Here is an 11,364-nt window from a genome sequence, read left to right as displayed (position 1 = left end):
CCCAAAATTAGCTTCAATATGGAAAAAAACATGAGTAAATTCTAGTTCTTACCATTTTCAAAATCAAAATATGATCACGAATTAGTTTTGCCATTTACCAATGCACTACATACAACAACACATCCACTCAATTGAAATGTAACGAGACAACTGACAATATAAATATATAAATATTTTTGATAGGGTGTTCTTCAAAAGGGTGTTCTTCAAAAAGTGGTGTGAAACAGTATGTTTATTATGAAATGTACGGAGTGTTCGTAAAATTTTGTCATATCTTAATGGTTTTGTATAATTATATCTAATTGTTAATAGTTTGACCATGCGATCTTTTGCATAAATATATGTTTCTAAACTTATTAACTTCCAATAGGGTAAGTTATAGTAATCGTACAAAAAATCGAAAATGAAAGTTTTTATATATCTTTACGTTTCAGAGGTTTCTCAACAGTTTGGCATACCTTAAAAAAATTGATGTATGTGTGTGTGTGTGTGTGAGGTGTGAGTGTGCGTGCGGATACATTTTTGTCGACTATTTCGAGAAACCGATTTGTATGATTCATAGAACAATCGATTTCTATTTATGAAGAGATGTGCTGATTAATTTTTGTCAAAGGCGGTCCAACCGTTTCAAGATACGGGGAAAAAACGCCAAAAATGGCAATTCAGTTTTTGAGAGAACAAGCGTCCAATTTGAATGATTCGAAAACATTTTATTTTGTATTGATGAAATGAAGAACTGATTAATTTTTGGGAAAGGCAGGTCTAGCGGTTTCAAAAATCCAATAAAAAATGTTAAGAACAAATGCCATTTTGGTAGTCAAAATTAGACATTAGACATATGCACATCAAATTATCAGATATTTCATAGAGATTTTAACAATAAGTACAAATTTTATTTTCATGGACCGTATATACGGCTAAATATAAAAATAAAAAATAACAGGGAAAATGCCATGAGTATTAAGATTTATAAAAGTTTATAGTATTTAAGTAAACGGCTAGTTAAGAGTAATAATAAAGAATCTTCTAAAATTTTAAAATAAACATTTTTTTTCATTTTCAGAAGTGCATTTATTTCAATTTTACTATACTAACTCGATTCACAAGCGATTGCTAGTTTTTATAAGTAAGAGTTTCATGTAAGCTTGACTAGGACCTGAAATAACATTTAATATTAGTGACAGTTTACTTATAAGTAATTCAATAAATAATTTTAAAATATCGGTAACAAAGTTTTAGAGGGTCAATATATATAGTCGTTCACACAATCCTTGAAACGAATAATAATGAACCTGTAGAATAAATACGCCAAATTTAAAAATAAACTTCGTTGTTCAAAATATAATTAACGTATTTTGCATGTATTAACTCGCACCGTAAGAAATCATTTTTACCGAATTTTACGAATTATTCGAGATCATTTAATATATTAATATAATTAATATATTTAATTATTTACCCCACTATTCCTCCAGAGTGCAGGCAGCGGCAAAACAGGCTACAGCAAAGGCAGCGGCCTTCGCTCCATAGCTCAAGGCAGTGCTGACCAAGCCAACAGCGCTGTGGCCAATCAGCAGGCGGCTGCCAAACAGGCTGCTTATCAGGCCAAAAACCAATTGGCCCAAGCGGCTTCCCAAGCTGCGGCCACGGCCAAGCTGCTCTTCATGGTACGTCGAGATAGAAATAAGCAGTGTCCATAATTTGGTCACAATTTTTCATTTTGCAAGACTAGCGCACTAATCACTTGTGAATAGTTCTGCACAAGACATTTAATACAAGGATAAACACACTTTGTTTTCTTAATGAAATACTAGAATTTCAGTTCGTTCACGTCGAATTTTGAATTATAATGCACTACACACTTATATATACACAAACTTTAAACGCCAATGCCGCAATACATTCATCGAGGCAGTTCATTTAGATATAATTTTAAATTTTAAAAAATTTGATTAATACAACACAGAATCTTTTAGAAACCATAGAACTTAAATTTAAATTTAGTATTTACAATAGTATAAATTTTAGAATGCACTCCAATTTTGATCTGGTATCAGTTGTAAGTCCCAATTACTTAAAATCCACCTGAAATTATAAATAAAAAAAATTAGTCAATTTTTTTCATAAGGCACTTTCAGTAATAAAAATGGTTATTAACACATATAATTTTTTAAAGGTAAACAAGTGCTTTTAGAAGGATTAGAACAACAAAGTGAAGATGCTCATCATGCATTGGAAGCAGAAATTGCTCAACTTCAACAAGCGAAGAGATCTGCTAAGGCTGCAGCATATGCAGCTCAACAAGCTCTAAACCAGGTAAAACTAGCTGTCAGTGGAATTATGTCTTAAGGCAATTAAGGCATCGTGCCTTAAGGCAAATTGCTGGAACTTCCCGTACCAATAATTATTATTTTTTTAAAAACGATTAACATTTTTGAAAAAAATTTACTTTGAAAAAATTAGATTTTTGAGAAACTATATTTTCGACAAAAAATTACTTTTTTTTGAAAAAAAAATTAAAAAAAAAAATAATAATATTTTTTTTATTATTTTTTTTTTTGAAAACAAATTTTTTTTTCTTCATTTTGACATATTGTGGAAGATCTGAACTTTTTTTTTTAAAGCAATCGTACTGCTTTAACTGCATAGGGACAAAATATAACGCGTAAGCGTCGCTGTCTAACGCATAAGCATTGGTACGGAACCCATAGGAATGTTAACAAAATGTATACTTATTGTTAAAATCTCTATAAAATATCTGATAATTTCATGTGCATATGTCTAATGATCATTTTTGACCGCCAAATGGCTCATTTTTTTACTTTTTCCTCCATATCTCCAAAACCGCTAGACCTGCCTTTATGAAAATGTTATCAGTTATTCATCTTGTTAATACAAGTGAAATGTTTTTTGAATTATTCAAATCGGACGCTCCGTTCTCTTAAAAACTGAGTTACCGTTTTCGGCACTTTTTGCCCCGTATCCTTGGAACGGCTAGACCTGCCTTCGCCAAAAACTAATCAGCACGTCTCCTCATCAATACGAATCGAATGTTTTTTGAATTATTCAAATCGGTTGATCCGTGTTCCCGAAATCGTCGACGAAAATTTGTATCCGCACATACATACACACACGTACATACATACATACACAACACATACACACACACACACACACACACACACGCACACATACATCCATTTTTTCTAAGGTATGCCAAAATGTTCAGAAACCTCTGAAACGTAAAGATATATAAAAATTTTCATTTTCGATTTTTTTGCGATTACTATAACTTACCCTACGGGAAGTTAAAAATATATAGATAAAAATCGTATATAATTTTTCTGGTAGTACCAAAATGCTAGCATATTTTTATGGATGAAAGGATATATAAAGAAAATAATAATTATTAATAAATATTATGTTCTTTAGAACTTCTATTTTCGACCTGGTGAATATGAAGGCCCAACCGTAAAACTATATAACAAACGTTTATACTTTTTTAATTGCCTTCTTGTCAAAGAATTAATTGATTTCGTTCTCCCCAACCTATATTAAAATATAATATTTTTTTGCTTTTACAATAATTTAGAACTGCTAATTATTAACGTAAGATCTGCTAGTGTCAAAACGTAACACAAAAAATCTTAGTATTTTATAATTATTTTATTATCCACTTATTAGGTCCTGTGACGTAAAAAGCCCAAGAACATATATAAGAATAAATAATTTCATTGCTAAATCAAACTGAATAAAAACTCATTCATTTGTCGCTAAGTTGTACCTAAAACATTTTTTTTAATTTTCAAAATTTTTTCCATGCTCTTTCCATACCAAGTTTGATTGAATTGCGCTCTATCTGAACGTTAATATTAAGAGCTAAAACTTTCAGAGAATTGTTTTTTATCAATTTGGAACCATTTGAGCCCCTGGGAGCAAGAAAATTCGAAAATGACCATTTTAAGGACCACCCTAATATATATATATATATATATATATATATATATATATTACTGTTATCCCATGGTAGTAAAAAATCAACGTATCCTTCTATTGGTCCAAATTAGTTACAGTGATGGACCAAAATTTAAAGTCCAATTACACAAAATCACAATCTCTTATTCCAATTAGTAAAACTGTCCAAATTACATACTTTTCAAAGAAAGTATATGTTTATACCAAATATAGAACACAAAAGTTCTCTTTCGATGCATGTCGTGGGTACCTTTTTCTAGGTCTCCACGCCCATTTGAATTCGCCCAAAATAATTATACCAGTCAAAAATTCACTTATGTCGAATCACAAGTGTGAAAATACAAGCTTTCTACATACTCACTTTATAAAAATAATTGTAGCGTTTAAGTTCTAATTCACTAATAACTTTCACGCGCCGTTTGGTTAACAAGCGAATTTAATAATCGTAGTCAATTCAGTAAATTATATAATAAGATTTATATATTTATTACACATTTATTTTCACTTTTATTCAAATTAATGATTAATTGCTATTATTATAAATATCGGTCATAAATACGATGATGTTGCTTTATTTTTAATTGTATTTAATAATGAAATGAAAATGAGAAGAGAAATTTGTTGTATGATTTGGTGAGGTTTATTTATGATCTATTTAATTAAATCATTGGAAACAAAATCGTTAGTTTTACAATAAATGCAATAAAGTAATTATGTAAAGATTAAGAACGAGATAGACGGTTTATAACGATGATAAAACGATGCTGATGATCTTCACGGTTTGGTTTAATATTGAATATGCAACTTGCAAATGTTCGTAGCCATCACGACATTAAAAAAAATTATACTTAATTTCATTCATCCATCTGATGTTTGACTGAATCCTATTGAATCCGATTAAATACTTTAGTCTTAATTTGACCCCCAAAAGAATGTTTCATAATTTTTTAACTGATCGAGTGAGTTGTTAGATAATTTAACCGAATTCAACCGAAGTTACAAAATATCATGGATAATTTTATTTATCCGAATTCAAAAAATGACTCATTGCTTGTTTCTAGTTAAACGGCAAAATTTTTTAAGATGTATTCAGTCGGCAATTGTTAGCGCTTGATTTGACTTAATACTACGTCTGTTTTACAGACGGCAACCCAAATATTTGTCTCATCTCTTGATACATTTTATTATTACAATTTCGATAATAGGGCAAATATTTTATTGATGCAGTAATACCGGATAAGGCTATTTTCACTTGGAAACATATTGCTATCTATATTTTCAAATAAAAACAGATGTCACTACAGACCGGTACCAGGCTCCGCGCAGCGGGTTCGACCCTGGAACTTCTGATTCAGGTCCAGTCGCTCTAGTCACTTAACCACCGTATATAAACAAATACCAAGAATATTTTGTTCCTTTACTTACTAGATTACTATCCATAATCTAGATTCCTCAATATCAGAATATTTGTTTCCTACCTACCTAAGTGGACTAATTTGGACCACATACTACTTCAACTAATAATTTTAATAAAAAAAAATGTATTTGATTTAGGTAAATGTGATTACTGCTGCTTTGAACACTGCCCAAGCAACTGCTGAACACAGCCAGCAAGCTGCCCAAGAAGCTGCCGCCGAAATGGCCTCTCAAACCGCAATGGTTGGAGCTGCCAAAAACCGCGTTGAACACATTGACGAACAATTGCACCAAGCTAGAGTGGATTTTCAGGTAACAGATAATAAATGCGATAGTGAAGTAATATCAATTTTCCAGATAGAAACCAAGTTTATTGTAAAATCAAAGAAACCATACTTGATGCAAGAATAACGTCGTGGCATCGGAGAACGACCTTTACATTAGTAAAGAAATAAAATAAATTTTATGAATGTTGAAGATCTATCATGAATGTTAAGATAATTCTTCCAGGCCCAATGACGTATTGAAATCATCAAAATTGTTGGCGGTCAATAATAAATGCAAAAATTTATTTCCCTAAGTTAATTCTTCCTTCTTCTAGGCAACTCAAGAGGCAGCCCAAAACGCAGCTAATTCGGCTCAAGCTGCCCAGAACAACGCAGCTGAGGCAGCTGTTCACGCCACCGTCGGATTACACGAAACCAACAACCAAGCTGATCTCCATCAAGCATCATATGAAGCCGAACAGGTCAGCTCTTATTATGTCAAACCCAAGGTAAACACGAAACACCAAACACGAACTTTTGTTCATTTGACTAATAAATCATTTTGTTTGAAGTTTCAGTAACTAATTTTGATACATGATCACCTCATCAAAAAGCACTAGGACAGAATGGAAGTAAAATAATATTGAGTCGAATTTAAAACAGTTTGATATATAGACAATGAGCACATTTAGCTAATTTTTCACATAAACACTGAACATTTTCCAATTTATGAGAACTATCATAACATGAGAACATTTTTCTATTATTGCATGAGCAGCGATCAGAAGTTAAGGTTTCTATGAGTTGTTTTGATGATTTGACTTAACTACGTCAGTTTTATAAATGGCAACCCAAAGAGTTGTTCCATCTCTATGAGATGATTTTTTTTATAAGTACAATTTCTGTAATAGTGAAGAATTTTGTATTGAAGCAGGGTAAGGGCTATTTGTATTTGGAAAACATATTGCTATCTATATTTCCTTGTGAAAACCGATGTCACTACTGTTTGACATCAGGCTACTCGAGGCTGGCATCAAACCAGAATCTTTAATTAAAATCCCAAAGCTCCAACCACTGACTCATAGAAGAACCCAAGAGAACAAGCAACCATTGACCACATAATTAAAGAAATTAGGCTTTTGCATAGTTTAGTGGTTGGAACTATGGGCATCCAATCAGAAGTTCCAGGTTTGATGCCTGCCTCGGACAGCCTGATGTCAAGCAGTAGTGAAATAGGTTTTTGTTTGAAAATATTGATAGCAATGCTCCTAAGGAAAGATAGCGCTTTCTTCAATAAAAATTCCATCAAATATTTATTGTTTAAGTATTGGGTTGTCTTCGACAAAAGCCACGTTATTAAGAATGTCACTACAACCTAACTAAGAACTACTAAGTTCTGATTGCTGTTAATAATGAAAAATATAAATATGAAAAAATGCTTATATATAAATAGCTCTAGTTTTTAGAAACCTGAACTTACAGTTTGGGTAACATTAATTATCAGAGATTGTGATGCTATGTTTTGTTCTCCCTAATCAATATAATTTAATGTTTACAATTAAATTCAACCATTAAAAACAGTGTCTTCAGAAATTCTGAAGATTCGTTTATTCAAAAACAATCACACACCATACAATAATTCAATAGTTTAGCTTATACTGATCATCGATATTGTCAATCTTTTAGCATTTACACGCCGTTAGTGAACACTCAGCTGAAGCAGCTAACCACAACTACAACTATAAACCTGCTCCAGTTTCCCAAAAGCACCACAAACAAAGCATCATCATCCAACACCACCCTCACCTGATGCCAGGATACTGACTTATCGAACAAGGAACCAAGAAGCATAGTGACCAGAAACATGATAGTTCTTCAAAGTACTATATGTATGCAATGTAAGAATCAATCGAAATCAATATTGACTAAGATTTTATTAACAAATTAATTCAAAACATTTAATTTCGTTTTTTTTTTAATTTCAGAATAACCCGGTGAGATCAATTAGTGGTTATACCATCAAACAAGCTCTTAATATTAAAAATACGTAATATAATCTCATTATATTAACTTTAATGTATTTTGTGCAATAACTTACTGGTTAAGATAATTTTCAATTGATTTCCATCAACTGAAATTTAACAGCCATTATCAAATGTATTGTTTAACGACTCTACTCATCATTTATTGGTATTAATATTTTCATCATTTTTTGGCATAAATATTTTTCATCATTATTTATTTTTTCATGCATTTAATTCGATTTTATATTGACGTTGTGTAGTAAAAATACACAAAATTATCATTTTAATTCTAAGACTTAGGTTTAACTATATGCTTAAGAATTCATAAATTTGTTGATTTTATAAATTTTATAAAATACGTTTTTGTTAATATTTGAAGCACTTTTATCATGTGTGCCAATTTTATTCTGTAACTAGTAAGAATAAAAATTAAAACCATATTTTATTAAAAAAAATTGTTTCAATTATTTTCTAAGGACAGTAATATTAGGTGAGACGAACAAATTCAGAATCAGATCTCAAGAGTATTTAGTTTTATAAATACAATGTAAAATACAGTATATAAGAGGAAATTAAGAGTATGATAAAAAAAATGAGTAAAGCTACTCTAAAATTAAATTTGTAGACAGAAGTTGTATGTGAGACAATTTTTTACCTTTTGTTGAAGTTTTCTCAAAAAAGGCTGGGCCGATTTCAAAATTTTATAAGCAATGCAATGTAACCTGACGTTGGTCAGTTTACTGCAATGATCGGCTAAGTCGTTTCTTTGTAATTAGATAAAAGCGTGAAATTTTTCGTCCACGTTTAAGCCCACAAACTTGAATCGACTTTAAAAATTAAAAAATTATCCGAAAGATATAGGTTGGGAATCGTGTGATTATCATTTGGTAAAGTCGGCTGGGCGTTTTTTCGTAATTAACCCTCCGTCGGTCGGATATTTTTTCACCTTCGAACGGTCGGAAAGGTCTGGCTAGACCACCATTCATTTTACATGCATTTATATGGATAAATGAGTTTTTGGTGTCTTATATATTAACGATTATCAGTAGTAAATATTTATAGTTTTGATTTTTTCTTTTTCTTACCGTCTTTTGCATGTGTTGAGCTTGCTTATAATAAAAATATTACATATTTCATTATATAAAAAAAATCAAGAAATATAAGAAAATCGTTGCTTTTTTGTTAATTTTTCTGTTTTATATCGATGAAAAACAATATTTATTCTTTTTCGGCGCCTTTGAAATGAATGTGAAATTGAAATGAAAACGAAATGAGGTGCGTCGCCTTTGAAATGAGCTGTAAAACTCAAAGTGAAAATATAATTTCACTACAGGTTTGCCAAAAAAAACAATTCGAACGCAGTACGGATAGAAAAATTGTTGATAATGTGTGCATTACTCATCCGATTTTCAGTGTTTGCAATTACCAATAAGTTTGGTAGGTTTTCAAGGAACTCTCGTCATGAAAATACTAACATTCATGTTACAATACATAACAACGAATATATACAACGCAGTTTGAATAGAAAATACCATGAAAAAAGACAAAATATTGGTTTACATATATCAAAAAGCGTATATTTCATACAAAATGTATGGGTGGTCTAGACAGACCTTTCCGACCGTTCGAAGTATAAAAAAGTTAATATCCTTATAAGTATCCTTCTATACATGTTTTCGTCCTGATTTTTTCATTGATCGACCTCTAATGAAATTTTAGGAAAAGTCAAGAAATTTCAAGTCGATAGGATTACTAGAAGTATTTTTCTTTTTTAATTGAAGTCGAAAAAAGTCTGGCCAGAATTTTGACGCTCTTTGGCATAGATTGTGAACATCTATAAGTTCGTGTTTCGTAGGTAGTTACTGATTATAGTTAACGTTCACACTTAAATTGAATATAGTTAAGAAGAAATGGATTAAATAAAATGTGTTAAACAAATTGATTAATTTACGCAATTAAAGATATCATAATTGATTGATTGAGTGAATGCGCTAATATTATTTTCGAAATAATCTTTTGAATATTCTACCTAAATACCCAAATCTCAATTCTTATCAATTGGTTATGTATATGTGTCGGGAAATTAATGCAACTTGCCTAAAGGCTAAAATGCTACTTACAGCCAGCAGAATTGCTAGTTTTTCTCCTGCGCATGTGAGGAGTCTCTTGATCGAGTTCTTCTGGAAGAACGAATTTGCGCCAGGCATCCCGGGTCTGCTCGGCCGCCGTGACTGCAGCATCCCTGCAATTCATAGCAGGACGCAACATGGTCCAGGCTCCAAATATAGTTGGCTGTTGGGAGCAGATCTTGCACATACCTTTCAACAAAATGAATAAAACTAGCTGTAAGTGGAATTCTGTCATAAGGCAATTAAGGCATCGTGCCTTTAGGCAAATTGCTGGAACTTCCCGTACCAAAAAATTATTTTTTTTAAAAACGATTAACATTTTTGAAAAAATTTTACTTCGAAAAAATAAGATTTTTGAGAAACTATAAATTGGACAAAAAATTACTTTTTTTTGAAAAAAAAAATTTTTTTTTTAATTTATTTTTTTGAAAAAAATGTTTTCTTTATTTTGACATATTTTCGTAAAGCAATCGTACTGCTTTAACTGCATAAAGACGAAATATTAAAGCGCGTAAGCGCCGCGTCGCCGTCTAACGCGTAAACATTGGTACGGAACCCATAGGAATGTAAACCAAATTTATACTTATCGTTAAAATCTCTATAAAATATCTGATAATTTGATGTGCATATGTCTAATGATTATTTTTGACCGCCAAATGGCATTTTTTTTTAATTTTTTTTACTAGATCTCCGAAACCGCTAAACCTGCCTTTATAAAAAATTTAACAATTCTTCATCTTGTCAATGCAAGTAAAATGTTTTTTGAATTATTAAAATCGGACGCTCCGTTCTCTTAAAAACTGAGTTACCGTTTTCGGCACTTTTTGCCCCGTATCTTCGGAACGGCTAAACCTGCCTTCGCCAAAAACTAATCAGCACGTCTCCTTATCAATACGAATCGAATGTTCTTTGAATTATTCAAATCGGTTGATCGGTGTTCCCGAAATCGTCGACGAAAATTTGCATCCGCACATAGATACACACACGCACATACACACACACACACACATACATCCATTTTTTCTAAGGTATGCCAAAATATTTAGAAACCTTTGAAACGTCGAGAAATGCAAACATTTTCATTTTCGATTTTTTGCGATTACTATAACTTGCTCTACGGGAGTTAACTAACGCTTAAGTTGAATTCGAAGTATCTGAACGTCGGGCAGATTTAAGAATTTTTTCAAGATTTAAAAACAAGTATATATGAGTAAGATGATATATATGAGTTTATTACCCAATGATATTATACAGTGCAGTAAACGGAGCGTTTTAGGTCTGAATTTTTTTACTGTGCTCCGAATCGAATGAAATTTTGGAATTGGGTTCATCTTACCCTCAAGTTCAAAAGTGAAAACAATTCGGGTTGCGCCATCACCCCCCGGGGGGATGACACCCCCTCTCAATTGTGTAATTACATTTTTTTAAAATAACTTCGGAAATCGATAGAAAAACTAATAAGAAAAAAATGACTTCTATAGTTTTTCAAAAAAACTAATACTTTTCAAGTTACTGGCCACTAAAGATTCATATATTTTTGGCGTTTTTCTTCGT

The 11,364-nt window shown here is 31.5% G+C and overlaps 1 protein-coding gene across 1 annotated transcript; it reads left to right on the top strand.

The window, feature by feature from the left end:
• The first annotated feature begins 341 nt into the window (after positions 1–341).
• On the top strand, positions 342–7,481 carry LOC113374770 (box A-binding factor-like). Its single transcript, XM_026614739.1, has 6 exons — positions 342–371; positions 1,476–1,671; positions 2,177–2,316; positions 5,530–5,703; positions 5,993–6,166; positions 7,344–7,481. Exons 1-6 carry the CDS (start codon positions 342–344, stop codon positions 7,479–7,481), a joined length of 852 nt encoding a protein of 283 aa, XP_026470524.1.
• Positions 7,482–11,364: the final 3,883 nt, after the last annotated feature.

The sequence above is a fragment of the Ctenocephalides felis genome, unplaced genomic scaffold (genome assembly GCF_003426905.1).
Source record: "Ctenocephalides felis isolate EL2017-DRISC unplaced genomic scaffold, ASM342690v1 CF-g0.4_SCAFFOLD_01886, whole genome shotgun sequence".
NCBI classification, from domain to species: Eukaryota; Metazoa; Arthropoda; class Insecta; order Siphonaptera; family Pulicidae; genus Ctenocephalides; species Ctenocephalides felis.
The sequence above is the reverse complement of the archived record's forward strand: the minus strand, read 5'-3'. Positions and strand labels throughout refer to the sequence as shown.

What these genes read in the sequence shown, in the direction of transcription:
- LOC113374770 (XM_026614739.1), top strand. Translation starts at nt 342, where the DNA reads ATGTTTCTAAACTTATTAACTTCCAATAGG. An exon ending in AAGCTAGAGTGGATTTTCAG is followed by an intron (nt 5,704 to 5,992) that starts GTAACAGATAAT and finishes TCCTTCTTCTAG; the next exon opens with GCAACTCAAGAGGCAGCCCA. An exon ending in CTTATTATGTCAAACCCAAG is followed by an intron (nt 6,167 to 7,343) that starts GTAAACACGAAA and finishes TCAATCTTTTAG; the next exon opens with CATTTACACGCCGTTAGTGA.